This window comes from Periplaneta americana, chromosome 2 (assembly GCF_040183065.1).
Source record: "Periplaneta americana isolate PAMFEO1 chromosome 2, P.americana_PAMFEO1_priV1, whole genome shotgun sequence".
NCBI classification, from domain to species: Eukaryota; Metazoa; Arthropoda; class Insecta; order Blattodea; family Blattidae; genus Periplaneta; species Periplaneta americana.
Genome location: NC_091118.1, coordinates 215,150,240 through 215,166,325, shown reverse-complemented (window position 1 = coordinate 215,166,325; position 16,086 = coordinate 215,150,240). Strand labels below are relative to the sequence as shown.

At 37.7% G+C, this 16,086-nt stretch overlaps 1 protein-coding gene across 4 annotated transcripts in view; it reads right to left on the bottom strand.

Annotated features, from left to right (window-relative positions):
* The window catches only part of Fas1 (fasciclin 1), a 312,505-nt gene that overhangs the window by 28,126 nt on the left and 268,293 nt on the right, over positions 1-16,086 (bottom strand). For 2 of the 4 annotated variants that reach the window (XM_069819530.1, XM_069819532.1), the window contains 3 exons: positions 14,946-15,185; positions 5,682-5,902; positions 765-927 (listed from right to left, as the gene is read on the bottom strand). In XM_069819530.1, the coding sequence (XP_069675631.1) occupies positions 765-927; positions 5,682-5,902; positions 14,946-15,185 (624 nt within the window). The remainder of the gene's footprint in view (positions 1-764; positions 928-5,681; positions 5,903-14,945; positions 15,186-16,086) is intronic. The other 2 variants (XM_069819531.1, XM_069819533.1) reach the window with 2 other exon arrangements.

Here is a 16,086-nt window from a genome sequence, read left to right as displayed (position 1 = left end):
AATTAGTTCATGTTATTCTCTGCATCAAGGTCAATGACATTATTGTTCCTCGGAAAAAATCAATACTTTAGCGTCTGCGCATATCTCACACGAGCTATACACAAGGTCACTTCCGATCTTGAGTCAGATACAAATAAAATGAAACTTCTGAATAATTTCAAGTTAGAAATATGGTCGAGCATAAAAAGTCGTATGAAACTTGCCTATAATGGTAATTAAGATGCTCGTATGAAATTTATGAAACTCGCTTGCGCTCGTTTCATAAACATACTTGCGTCTTAATTACTATCATTATAGGCTCGTTGCATAATGTACTATTAAACAGTTGTATAATATTACCTAGACTTCCATTTCCATAGAGCGAATATTATCAGGAAAGAGCCTAACACCCTAGCCACTAGCCTTTACAAGAGGCCAACAAAGAATGTGACATAACTATTTGCAGTAGGATACTGAAACAGTCTACCTTTAGCAAAATATGGTGTACCCATCAGACACATACACGTACAGAGGTGGTGGTGGTGAAAATAATTAGTTCGTTACTGAAAATACGTATGTTGCAACAATTCAGTTGTGTTGTATTAGACAGAGAGACTTTTATCTTTTTCTTTTCAGGTATCATTTCACATGTGACAAAACACCAACAGGGCATGTATCTAACCAATTATGTGACATCTGTGGTGCTTGATACACTCCCTCTAACGAGTCTTTTCCTGATCAATCCCACCACCCATCTCACTTGAAGTCTGAGGTAGGCAACGTACATGGTAACTGTATTCCTTCATAAAGAGTTTCTTGTGCGCTGAGGGGAAGTGTATCTCAGCCTTCTTCCAGGCGTAGTCCCTGGGCACGAAGTATGTGAACCTCTTGGTCTTGTCTCCGAGCTCTTCATTGAAGTTGTCCTGCTGACCAAGGTGAAACGTGTTGCTGAAATTAAACGTTTGAACCACAATCAGTGTCTGACTGAAGGACTTGTTCTGCATTCATAAACAGCAGGAAAAGATCAGGATATTCAGAGGCTTTAAATAATCCCAACACCTGCATTTATTTCGGTAACCTACACCTTTAATCCATTTTTGTTTTACTTTCATTGTAAAAGAAATATAAAATTATGCTCCTGGCACAGACAACAGAGTAAACTATTCTCCTTCTAGGTTGCAGTAAATATTAAAAGACAGACAAGACTCAATTGCCAGGGCAGGATAGGACAGGACAAAACCAGATAAACGGCTGGACAAGGATAGCTAGATATGGATTTTGAGGAATAACAATATAAACCTTCTGACAGAGCAGATCAAACAGATTCAATGACCTGCATCTGGGTACTTATTGATGACGAAAAATCAGAGTGCAGATTAAAGGGGGAGAAGGGGGGGAATTCCCCAGCTTGTAATTTTTTTTTTTCCTGGCTGATGACAACAATATTTTTCCTGCCAGGGAAAATGATTTTCCTCCACTCGTGTCCTAACTTATAAATTACGGTATATTTAATATTGCTTATTGCCTGGTCTGTGAATATTTCAAGTCGGATATACTATTGTAATCACGATGACATCTACTAACTTGACTATTTCTCCATGTGGCATGTGCCATAATTGCATTCTGACGTAGTTTTTATCTATCCCTGGTGTTGACTTTCCACTGTCTATTACTTCAAGCATGTAAACAGAGGGGGGCACTCAATACTGTTTTACTGGATGAACATGGCACCAAAATAACAGTGCTGTTTGATCAGCTCATATTGGGCAAAACATTACGCAGTGTACTGTACATATAATGTATTACCAATATAATGATAGCCTGATCCTAGAATGTATCAAGTTAAAAAATTTGGTAGATTCTAATTTAGTAGCTGCCTTGTTTTATTGAGAGTACTATTTTTATAGTAAATAATAAATAACCTAAAGATTTATTCAATTTTCAGCTCACCTGCAGAAAACATTAAGAAAACAGAATAAAGGAACAGTTTTCAAGAGTATCATAATACAGTGAAACCTCTCACTTACAGACAACGAAGGGACGTAACAATCCACTTATTTATTATACAGTATAGGTATATCTCAAGAAAGCAGTGGGCATTTATAAGGTGTTTTCTTAACATGAGTGTAGGCAATACTGTATAATTTTGTTAATTAAAGGCTGTTATAGATCAGTGTGTTCATTATTGTCAATCCAGTAGACAGGAAATTTCAAAGACAACATCTCATGCAAGCAAATTATTTACTTAGAGCAATGCACTTTCTTAGTTGTAAGTTTTCTCTTTGATTTACTTTTCATAATTTCAAAAATATGTATCTCAAAATTATTTCTTTGATTAAGCAACTGAGTTTAGAATGGTATTCTATTTATGTTTAATTCTGAAATTCCAGTGCTTAAAGCATGTTGATAGAGGACAAACTGTCTAGAAGATTAATTCGTACTCTGCAGAAAATACATAAAGAAATACATCAATAAAAGGACAAATAAATCTGAATTCGTGTCTTTTTTTATGGCTCAATCAGCTTCTGGCAGCCACAGAAATTGCTTATTTTTCATTTTACGTAGAAAGTGGTGTAACATACTCTATCGTTTGTTCCTCTATTTGCAGAACACATGGGCATTGGAGAATTAATAATTAGTTATGTTCACCTCTCATACATCTTTACTAGTCAAATAGTACCTGCATATACAGGGTGGAAGTGAAGTAGCCTTGCAGATTTTCAGAGTGAATAGCTCATGTTGTATGTAACAAAAATTATAATATCATATTGGTGGAAAGTTAATAGTTTTTTTCAGAAAAATAAAATGTTTTACCTGTTATTCAGTAATTATTGCGAGCAGGATCGTGATTTTTGTCCATATTGGTAGAAAATCTAATAAAGAATAATTTACCTCTCTGGCATATTTCAATAATATCTGGGAGCAACAGTAACAAATATAAATGATACTCAGGAGGAAATTAAACACAGAATAAATATGGGAAAGGCATGTTATTATTCAGTTGGGAAGCTCTTATCATCCAGTCTGCTGTCAAAAAATCTGAAAGTTAGAATTTATAAAACAGTTATATTACCGGTTGTTCTGTATGGTTGTGAAACTTGACTCTCACTTTGAAAGAGGAACAGAGATTAAGGGTGTTTGAGAATAAGGTGCTTAGGAAAATATTTGGGGCTAAAAGGGATGAAGTTACAGGAGAATGGAGAAAGTTACACAACACAGAACTGTACGCATTGTATTCTTCACCTGACATAATTAGGAACATTAAATCCAGACGTTTGAGATGGGCAGGGCATGTAGCACGTATGGACGAATCCAGAAATGCATATAGAGTGTTAGTTGGGAGGCCGGAGGGAAAAAGACCTTTGGGGAGGCCGAGACGTAGATGGGAAGATAATATTAAAATGGATTTGAGGGAGGTGGGATATGATGATAGAGAATGGATTAATCTTGCTCAGGATAGGGACCAATGGCGGGCTTATGTGAGGGTGGCAATGAACCTCCGGGTTCCTTAAAAGCCAGTAAGTAAGTAGGTAAAGCATATTTCAGTAGTGTGGACGGTTTTCGTGTAAATTTAATTTTAAAAACCTCTAGTTTCAAGCCACTGCACATGCAAGTTGGTTGCAGCACAACATCGGAGAACAGCTCATCTAGCGAGACACAACGAGTTCGTTGACCTCTTACATCTGTATCACGAGTAGAGTGTTTTAGCGACGATGTTGTCAGACTGCTGAAACTTTAAATTTAATTTTCTAATTAACCGTGCATTTAATCACAAAACGTAATATAGGTTTTCTATTCATTTCAGTGTACCCTATCACCCCTTTCAATCTCCAAGGTTATTTCACTTCCACGCTGTATATATATAAGTCTCTGAAAACCTAACCATCTTGCAAGAAACTAGATCCCATACTTACTGGCTTTTAAGGAACCCGCAGGTTCATTGCCGCCCTCACATAAGCCTGCCATTCGTCCCTATCCTGAGCAAGATTAATCCAGTCTCTATCATCATATCCCACCTCCCTCAAATCCATTTTAATATTATCTTCCCATCTACGTCTCAGCCTCCCCAAAGGTCTTTTTCCCTCTGGCCTCCCAACTAACACTCTATATGCATTTCTGGATTCCCCCATACATGCTACATGCCCTGCCCATCTCAAACGTCTGGATTTAATGTTCCTAATTATGTCAGGTGAAGAATACAATGCGTGCAGCTCTGCGTTGTGTAACTTTCTCCATTCTCCTGTAACTTCATCCCTCTTAGCCCCAAATATTTTCCTAAGAACCACTAGACCCCATAGCTGCGTTAAAAACAGACTTATATGTTTAAAGTCACAGCATCATGCAATAGACGAAATGGTTAGCAGCAATATTTTAGACGCATAATACACAGGTCAAAAGAAGATTGCGATGTTTCGACAGTATTAGAGAGGGCTTTATTCTGAGGTTACAGTACAAACTAAATATACAGGGCATATCAAAAGTCCGGTAACACTTTCAATATTTTATTACACAAAAACTACTAATGATAGCACTTTCAAACTCTCAAAGTTCGTTTTACACCTTACAGAGATTCAATGTGTGAACCACGAGTGACTCGGCAGATGTCCAAACGATAATCAAACTCTTCCCATACCCTTTTCAACATATCCTCTGTGACCATGGCGGCAGCTTCTCGAATTCTGGTTTTTAGTTCCTCTAAATCACGTGGCAAAGGCGGTACAAACACACGGTTCTTTAGGTACCCCCATACAAAAAAGTCACATGCAGTCATATCGGGTGACCTTGGTGGCCATGTCATGAAACATCTGTCTCTTACTCCAGCACGTCCTATCTAACATTCACCTTTGCTGCCTGTTGTTGTAGCTGGCAAGAAAAATCGTAGCAGACGATGATGACTTATTCAGCCGCTTAATTTTCAGCGACGAAGCGACATTCCATACGAGTGGGAAAATTAACAAGCACAACTGTCGTGTTTGGGGTACACAGAAACCCCACAGAATCATTGAACATGAGCGTGATTCACCAAAGATGAATGTTTTCTGTGCGTTGTCACAACGAAAACTGTACGGACCTTTCTTCTTCATTGAGGCTACTGTGACTGGACATTCATGTCTGGACATGTTGGAGCAATGGTTGGTGCCTCAACTTAGACAAGATCTCGATGACGATTTCATCTTTCAGCAAGATGGGGCTCTGGCACATTTCCACAATGCAGTTCGTGCTTACCTGAATATGGAGATGTCTGATCATTGGATAGGATGTGCTTGGAACAGATGTTTCATGACATGGCCACCAAGGTCACCCGATATGACTGCATGTGACTTTTTTCTATGGGGGTACCTAAAGGACAGTGTGTTTGTACCGCCTTTTCCACGTGATTTAGAGGAACTAAAAACCAGAATTCGAGAAGCTGCCGCCATGGTCACAGAGGATATGTTGAAAAGGGTATGGGAAGAGTTTGATTATCGTTTGGACATCTGCCGAGTCACTCGTGGTTCACACATTGAATCTCTGTAAGGTGTAAAACGAACTTTGAGAGTTTGAAAGTGCTATCATTAGTAGTTTTTGTGTAATAAAATATTGAAAGTGTTACCGGACTTTTGATATGCCCTGTAATATTCATAAGCAACATAATCTTCAAGACCTGTTCACACTGTACCATTCTAATGAACAAGACATTGAACTCACACTGGTTCACTTACTTGAGCATGGGGTCCGACTCCAGCTTCTCCTTCACGTTCGTGTACGGCACGCCCAGAACACGGTCTATGATGTGAACAAACCCGTTAGTAGCAGCGATATTGGGCTGCAGCACGGTGGCATTCACACCACCCCCCTCCACAGTCAAGGTCGTGTTGAAGCCGTTGTTTATCACATTGAAGTACAGCTTCTTGCGCTCGGCAGCCGTGGGCACCTGGAATATCTGCAGTCAGCACGCCACTCGGCTCAACGCACGCATGCAATAAGGGCGCTCTGCTGACAATCGGCCCCATTCCCAGGCCTATTGTCAGCAGAGCACCCTATATATACTCCCATGAATAAGCACCCACTGACTATGCAGTCATACATGCGAGAGTCTTCGTCACCTTGTCCAGGTCAGGACAGAGCCTTATCAACCACATGCCACGCACAACAGTTCCCAAACTGAAGCTTCAAATGACTGACATAAGATAGGCTGCATTATTTATTTGTATGATAATTTCAAGGTCACAGTGAAAATAAAAGCACTTTGTTGAGGGCGACAAGATCCAATGCAGAGAAATGGTTTCACGCAGCTTTACTGTTACACGCATTTAGTTCTCCACACATGATGCACACATACTGTCAGCCTCTGAGGAATTTAGTGCTGAGAGAAATGCGATTCCGACTAGCCTAGCGCGGTACTGGAGTGGGAGGGAACAGTGACAGCGGCAGTCTGGAAGGAAGTACAATCATACTGAAAACATTCGCCCAATTTACGAGAGCAGTATGCCTATTAGTTTTCTAATGTATTTTTGGAGAGATAGAGATACAACCATTCGTACTTACGCATTCAGAGAATGAAAGTATTGTAGAAAAGTTTATTTATTTATTTATTTATTATTTATTCTGGTGAAGTTAAGGGCATCACACCATCAGAAATACAAATACAATAAAATAAATAAAAAGAAAAATCATAATAAAACTATAATAATATAAATGAAAAGAAGAATCATACTATAAAATTTAGTGACTAGTAGAACTGAATTAAATTTATAAAGTAATCAATTTAAATATACTGTACTGCTGAAGTCACTTGAGAAGTAAAACTACTTGATTTGTATTTTAAGATATCACCAACAAATGATTTTCGCATGACATTATAGGAATCTGTTTTTCACGATACCAATCACACATATTCTAAAATTCCAATAGAATAAAACCAAGAACTTTTCCACAGCATGTTTCCTTAATAAAAATGACTTGTAACAGTGAAATATTTAATACGAGTAATTTATATAATATTAACATAGCTAACATCAGGGAGAAGACTGAAGACTGCATATTTTTGGACGATTAATACTTCCCACTCCGCTCGGCTCGGCTTGGCTGTAGCAACAAAAGAATCTACCTGCAACCCTCCACACTGATGGCAAGAATACCTCAGGTCCCAGCGCTAAACTCGTCGGAGGAAGACAGTATCACAGTCTGCATTCTGCACTTTCCCATTACATTAAGTATACTGTGATGCAGATAATAATAATAATAATAATAATAATAATATGGACAATTATCTGCAAGTACAACTCATACTGAGAAATGAGCTTTTCAAGCTGCCGACCTATCATCAAGTTAATCAGTCAGTTGGTAAATTACTTTTTGAATATCTTCACTGAAAGAGAATCAACATACTGCCTGACAAAATATCCAAAGAAGGAAGAAATATTTTTTCAATATGATAACGCAAGACCCCACACTGCACAGATCTAATGGAGAAGACAGAGGAATCTGAAACGAAACTTCTGTTCTACCCATCACACACTCAACCATTTGACTTCATAAATGTAATGTTTAGGTGAGGGGTTCGGACTTTTTCCATTGCTGGTTGTCACAATCAAAAATTAAGACAACGTTTTGAAGGGTGGTTGTCCCTTCGTCTTCAGGTGGAAGGAAGGCAAGAAGAGAAAAAAACCTACTGTTGGGATCGTTACGTACAGCTATTCTGTATGACTGATCGTTGATTCCTGGCTTCAGTGGAGATTATAATTAAGAAAGACCCGAAGTCATTAGCAGTATGTTGGCACTAAATGTAATTAAATATAATGCATAAATGTAATTAAAATTTATTTTTATTGACTGTAAGAAGTATAAGGGACCAATGTGAGGCAAGAGACAATGTTGTCCAACATACATTAACTCTCAGAGCAGAGTCTTAACTGAAGGGCAGTCTGGAAAGGTGGCAAATATGTGTTGGCAGGAATGAGTACACATTTTTCAAACAACAACCATAATGATAGCATGTGATATGTCTTCTGTAGCCGGGAAGAATCCCCAAATAACTGTACAGCACTTAATAATACGACAAGCAATTAGTTCACATAATATATTCACTGACAAATCTATGAAATGGATGATAAAATATGAGATGCATCGAACTTATTAAGTACACTTTTTTATTAAGAAAGAAAACTTAAGAGCCAGCCAGAAAACTGCATGATTTGAGAGCAAGTCTTTCAGTTTGCTCCCTTTTCCATGCAGTGGCTTATCCTTAGAAAATAGCTTCAATTAATGATATAATTGTTAGTAAATGTGCAATTACTAATTTTTTACGTGTAATTCTCTGCGTTCAGATGCAAACTTTAACAATAGCAAACAGTAGGTGCAATTAAGAAGACGCCACAGATTCAAGCCCCCTACACAGAGAGCAAGCAGTCCCATGGGTCGAGCACTATCCCACTGAGAATGACTGGATAGGTTGGTTACAGCTTGTCTTTATACTGACAGTGAGTCCCAGTGAACATTCCCCGGGTTTCTGTCAGCCAACCAATGGCAGTTGTCCCCCCCCCCTCCAACTAGAACTACTGCTACTCACTGCATTAAAATTTACGTACTATGTTATATTAAATTCACTCTCCACACAGTACCGGCAGCTGCTCAAGTGTTTCCCAACTTTTTTTTTCCCCCCCTCGCTGTTATTTATATTTGCTTTAACATCTCTGGTCATATCGCGAGTTAATCTTTGGTTGAAATCCAAAGGCCTGTGTACTATTGTTGAGACTGATTTTATTATTGTGAACTAGATGGCGACTGTATATGTATGACTGATTTGTTATGAATATGATTTCGGTGATGAATGAGGCCGGTGATATTCAGGGATGTTGTGGCCCGAATTTCCTGGCATTTGCCTTACGGTTGAGGAAAAACCCTGAAAAACCTCAACCAGGAAATTCAACCTGACCAGGAATCGAACCCGGGCCCTCTGCATAAGAGACCAGCATGCTGACCCCTACACCACAGAGGTGGTCTTTTTCCCAGCTTGTGTGATACATAATTCACATTACGTTATTCACAGAACCTGTTTAACTAAATTTATTAATCATGAAGGAGAATAGTTCGGCCAGCACCATGGATCATGTTCTGGTATAGCTCAGATGGAAAGAGCATTCAGGGAGCAGAGCTGAGAAGTCCCGGGTTCGATTTCCAGTGCCGAAACGAATTTTTCTCAAATTAATAGTTATTCACTAAACTTAGTATTGCTTTCTGCACGGAACTAGGCGATCAGGAAATTTACGTCTAAAGTTTTTCCTTGTTCTGCCAGAAGATTTCTTTTTCTGTATTATTTTTTAAAAATGTGTACATGTTCCCGCACTGATTATATAACCATTGCGAAACATAATACAACGTAATAACTTGCACTTATTCTTAGCTGAGTCACTGCGTGCCTTTATTACAAACTGAAACAGCTAATTTTGAGGGAAGTGGATTCACCAACCATATAGCGGACATCCCCACTGACTGTAATAAGTCACATATATAAGATGACAGCAGTACAATATGTATTCGGTTATTGGAAGTACAAATAAAGTAATGTATGGGGCTTTCATTTAAAAACTTCCCCAATGTAAGTAATTATTTATTTCAATTAAATTTAATGTAAACAAAAAAACACGTAAATTTAGATATTGATAAGTTCAAAACCAGTGTTAACTGCATTTCACATTTCACCCCCTCACCCCTCTTTGAAATTTCAAATGGCATCCTTATATTTTTATACTTAAATTTGAAAGAGTATTCAATTATTTATAAATCTCATTCATTTGTTTGACATCTTTTCCTTTCTATCGTCGCCTGGCAGTTTGTTGTAAGATGAAAACACAGTTTATTTCGGGTAATTTACTATATTTAATTAATTAAATTTACTAAATTAAATATTCAAAATATACTTCATACAGTAATACAGCCTATTTCTGAACTCCTCTACATAGCATTGCCATACTATCAAAATCATGCACAAATAACGTATACCAAAACTTCGGCTTTTATTATCTTCTATCCTGTGTTTTGCATTCAGAAAAAAGTAAAAAAGAGAAATAAAGTGTGTGTGTGTGTGTGTGTGTGTCCTTCCCTTTGTTATATTGGAATTTCCAACCTCCAACTCGCTTGTTACAAGCTGGAATCAGAATACTGAAGGAAAGAAAGAAACAGCATACTTGCAAACTGCAAGTTAGTACACTTTTGTGTCGAATTCTGAAGTGTTGTTACAGCTCCTGTTAGAACTGCAAGAAGAGCTCTTGTGTAAAAATGGACTGAGAGACAGGAATTTCTAAACATGTAAGTATTTTTGTATTTTGGGGCGTGCAATAGCATCGTCGCTAAGGTGTAACTCTGCGAAGATAGAAGGTCACAGGTTCGATTACTGATGGGGTCATGGTCATGTCGAAATGCAAAATAATTACAATTCGACCTCACTTTGTCCCAAATTTGTTCGCTTAAGTATGCACCTATTACTTCTTGTGACGTAGAAAGATCATTTTCTGTGTTCAAGAAAGTGCTTCAGATAAACACACAAGCTCAAGTGACGAAAATCTGATAAATTAGTTGTAGTATGTTCTTTCAAAATGAAACACGAATGTAATATAAAGTAGAGCTCAATTTTGATAGTGTATTTTTTACTGTTTTTGGCTTCATTAAACATTTTGCAATTCATTTTGATTAATTTTCAGAAAAGTCTATGATATATAATACGAATATTTATTTTCAGTCAATGACTTTACTATTAATATATGTAAGGTGCGAGTCCTTACATTACATGATTTAATATTGTATGAACGTTTTCGTCGGTTTCATATCAACATCATCAGATACAACATTCTATATAGCAATATCACTAACAGGTACATATGTCTCTACAACCAAAATACAATATATATATTAATAAGCAACAATATGATAAAAACATGATAAAAACCAACATAATTAGGACATAAATGTGTCTTTCTTGTGTGACTACACCCTACTGTCAAATGATTAAAAGCACACGTGTGATTACAATACTTGTACAAATATGTTTGCAGGTCTTCACTGATAAAATAATAAAAAATAAGATGAAATCCGTATACTATATTGTGTGAAGAGATGCATTACAGTATTTGAACTGTGTTAACTGATTTTTTTCCGTGCCCGTATTCTTGTTTTATCATGACTGTAAGTCTTTTCACCTTCTAATGTATGCACGTCATAATATATAGACTGAGGTTGTGCCTTGAGTCTAATTATTCAAAGTTGTTATGGATATCATTTGTATCCAACGATATATTTCAATATTAGGTTGTCTTATGATGTTGATGTTGTTGTTATCTAATGCCGGGCTTTGGCAACAAAGCCATTAGCGTTCTTGTTCTCCAATATTTCTCTGTGGTGGATCCATCAGGTAGAACTTCACAAGTTTGTAGATGATCTTCAGTTAATTAGCATAAGTGTAACCGTTTTTTAAGTGGGCACCAATTTTTTGTTTGTAATGGTGGTTACATCACCCACTCACGTAAACCCCCAGTATGACTGGAGGGCCACACCTGTCGTTGGTTAATGGGTCCATCGGACCTGGCCGGGAGGAGTTTTAGAGTCCACCGACCTTTCTCACAAGCACCACTTGTGGAACATTTCTACGCCGTGGCAGGCCAGCGTAAGAGATGAAATAGCATTTCCTCTATTTCTGATGGTGTGGTTATACCGCCATTACTCGCCATTGTCTTATGATGTTGATGTTGATATATTTTGGTTTGTAGAGACATATGTACCTGTTAGTGATGATATTGCTATATAGAATGTTGTATCTGATGATGTTGGTATGAAACCGACGAAAACGTTCATACAATATTAAATCATGTAATGTAAGGGCTTGCACCTTATAATAGTAAAGTCATTGACTGAAAATAAATATTCGTATTATGTTCATTAAACATGTTTTGTCATAATATGATAGTGCATGAATGCATGCATATTTTAAGATTAGATAGTGCATGGAAATCCAGGCTTTATATTTTGCATGTTTTTGCATTTTTTTTTTTTGTTTTATTATGCATTTTTTGGGATTTTTTTTTTTTTTTTGCGTATATAAATCCCAGTTCTAGTCATAAAACAGGGATGTCCAATTTTGAGAACTTATAAAATGTATTAATATAAAATAGTATGTAAGTTTTAATCCGGCAAAGTGCAGTGAGTTCACAGATGCAAGCAGTGGTGGTAGTGGAGGGGGGGGGGGAGGCTGCCACTGGAAATGTTTGATGGAACTTACTGCATAAGTGGTCCTGAGAGCATTCTAAGGTAAGCATTCACTAGGTAAGCGTTCACTACATCGTATCGCACTCCACGTACGAATTGCACGCAACGGATATTTTAAGTGCAGTGCGTTCACTGTAACGGCTCCACCTCAACACCTCATCGGATTCCCCTATCAGCTGTTTAAAACATGACGTCGTACGATATTGACATTGCTGAAAACAGAGGAGTTGAGGTTAAGTCTATTAATTACGTCTGTTAGCAAATAAGAATTTGTAATTGCTTCATGCATCTTAATTGAAGAGGAAGAAACGAAAGAAATATTGGTTACATAATATACTTGCAAGAAACGATTTGATTACTGTAATGGGAACGCCTCAAATTATATAATTCTTCGCAATTTTCTACACGCGAAATAAGTTTTCCGTCTGCCATTGTGGCACGACACTGAACATGGCACAACATAATAGTAACAGTTGAGCAATTAAAATTGATTCATTAAAGACGGCCATGATCGCACGCATCGGAAAAGTTGCCCATCCGAGCAAGGTTGCCATACGTACGACTATTTTGACTAATTGTACAAGGTACGACCGCACTCTATGTCGTACGCCATTTTGTACGACTATTTTACTGAAGGGAAAAATAATTGGGAATTTATAATGTTGGTTTATAATTAACATAAAATTGATGGTTAATTCGTCCCTTTTAGACAAGTTTTCTTCATTTAGTATGTCTTGGATTAATGTGAAAAAAACATGCTTTTAAGGAGGGGGGGGGGGATGCTTTGAAAATCGATCTGGTAACTATCCTTGCCATGCAAGTCACAATTTGTCATATTGAGCTCTAGTTTTCACGCATACGGCGCAGTTATATCAAAGTAATACAGGTTTAATTTTATTAACTTCCTTGTTTGTTCGACAAAGGAAGTCTTTTATCAATGAAATAGTACCGCAGTAGCATTAAGAAGTCCTAATGCGCCGACATTATAGAAGTGTCGGGTTTGAGTTGACTATAGCTGAATTAATTTGATATAATTTTCAGCCGCCACATTGATACTAAAATAGGCCTATCTTCCGCCGCGCTGGCCAAAGATCAACTTTCCGTTGATTTTAAATATAACAAAGTTGATTCTAACCAAGCGTCGTCGTGCACGCATTACGGCGATGACAGTGTTGATGATGAAGAAATGGGTGGTGATTTGTTTCAATGTTGAATGTCATTGTGGATGTGAACAATAAATAGTATTTTTTTTATTATTTAAAATTTATTGGTAGACATATATTATACAGTATATATATATATTTTTTTTTTTTTGGTGAAACGGGCGTTGAGCGGATTCCACCGATTTTGGAATAGACACCGACGTACTTGAACTGCCAACATAGAAAACAAAAAATCACACTCAATCGCTTTCACCTTCATCTTGACGGGATAATAAAAGCCTAACCTAACCTAAGTGCGTCGGTGTCTATTCCAAAATCGGCGGAATCCGCTCAACGCTCGTTTAACCTTTTTTTTTTCTACGTATTTTGCGATTCTTTATCAACTGTGTAATGACATGAAGGTGATAATGCCAGCGAAATGACCCCAGCGCCGAAAGGTACCCATCATTTGCTCTTTATGGGTTGAGGCAAAACCCGTAAACAATCTCAACCAAATAACTCGTCTCATCAAGATTTGATTTTACTACAGAGCGGTAGACTAGAAATATATTAGGAAGTTGCGAAATGTACGACAATTTTATGCTGTAGTAAGACTATTTTCATAAGTTAATACGACTGTTTCGATTCATTTATCCGGCAACCCTGCATCCGAGAAATGTGGACTAGAGTTGGGCAACACAATTCTTTTTCAGAAGTCGATTCCAACGATTCAATCACACATTACGAATCGATTCTAACGATTCGTTCACGATTCTTCTCAGTCTGCGTTTCCAACTATTCTTTTGAATCGTCAAGGAGTTCACGATTCTTCCCAGTCTGCGAATCCAACTATTCTTTTGAATCGTCGCAAGACACTTTCCTTTGCAAACCACGCGTAGAACAAAAATGTTCTACATCTCTCGCATAGATGGCATAAGAGGCGAGACATTGGATTGTCTCTTTCTCATTGGCTGGAACCATTCAGTATGACCTCCATTAGTCTACAAAATTACCCAAGATAATGTCTCTAAATTATAATTTATCAACTGAACCTTATTATGAAGTACATTTTTTGCATTACATCTCTATTTAACTATGCAAATTTCAGGTTTGTGTTCATTATTTTCCATACTTAACAAATGCAGTACATATTTTGATTTCACTCTCGCTCGGGAGCATTCGACACGGTTCGGAAATGTCCGTTGACAGGTTACATCAAACAACTAATAGAATCGTGGGTTACGATACCATGCCGATTCCTTACTATTCTTTTGAACGACGATTCGTTATGATTCTTTTGAACGACGATTCGTTGATACCACGAATCGATTCTTACGATTCTTTATTATTAGTCATTCGAATGAACGATTCGTTCACGAATCGACCCAATTCTAATGTGGACGGATTTGCCGAGAGGCGATGCGTCCGATACGATGTAGTGAACGCAGTACATTATTAATTACAGCAAAGTAGTCTTTTTCCGATTCGTCCGATGAGTGCGATACGATGTAGTGAACCCTTACCTTAAGAACACTGCAGCATGCATAAGAGAGTTATTTGACAGTACCAAGACCACAGCCATACCTGGTTCATGTTCTGCTCCACGATGGTCTCTATGGACAGGCGCTCGCGAACCAGGTGCAAGTTCAGAATATCGCGCAATTTCTCGCGATTATACAGTTTATCAATGTTGGCAGCAGCCCATGCCATGTTGGAGGGCGCGAATAACGTGACGTCCTTCATCTTAGTGATCTCCTGCATGAAGTCTCCGCCCTCGTCGCGAATTTTGTTATAGAACCTGTACAGTGGGCCATCCTCCTGGTCCTGTGCAGCAAACGAGCTCAGTGAACACACGTCCATCAGCCACGGCATGTAAACAAACAGCTGCTCCATTTAAAATACCACAACCGTGGTTTGCGAAAAAAGAAGTTTCAATAGTGGTACCAAAAATTTTCCTCCTTGCAATTGTATTTGTTTACATGCCATAACAGCAACAATACTGACCTCGGGCACAAAATTATTCACAACAGATGAAATACACACATTATAAATTAAAAGCATACAATCAGTGTCCAATGCTTGATAATATCAAATAAAATGTATTAAGAATAAATAATACAAAAACAACTTGGCAATCTGAGCAGAGGTCGTGATTACGATGGAACAGCTTCAACAAAAGATGGCGCCACCAATACAGTCTTCGTGTTTTCTTTTCACAGTTCCAACTCGCATCGGTTTTCATGCTCTGATCAGATTCCAAGTTGTGCAGATTGCAATCAAACTTTTCCGTTGAGTGTTTTACTGTTTCACTGTCGACTATACAACACAGTTCTTATGGCGTACAAGGAATTCAAGAAACTACAATAATTCTTAATATAAAATTTGTTTTTGGGGTTCCTTTGTATGTTTTCAGTAATCTATTCATGTTTATTTATGAAATACTGAAGGCTCACCATGTACGCAGCCCCTGAATAGTTATAGGAAGTCCCTATACAGCAAATTGAATTGTCCATTCTCCTTTAGATTTATGTTTGCAATTTCTCCTTCAGGCTTTATAGTTTTTCTCCCTCCACATGACGTCACAGTAAGTCATAAACCCTTTAATACATTACATATCAATGCTAGTCCGTTAATGAAATATGTAAGAAAAACATGACATAACCTTTAAAATTAGTTTCAGTTCATTGCCACCAGGCCTATTTTACATACAACTGCACGATCTCTT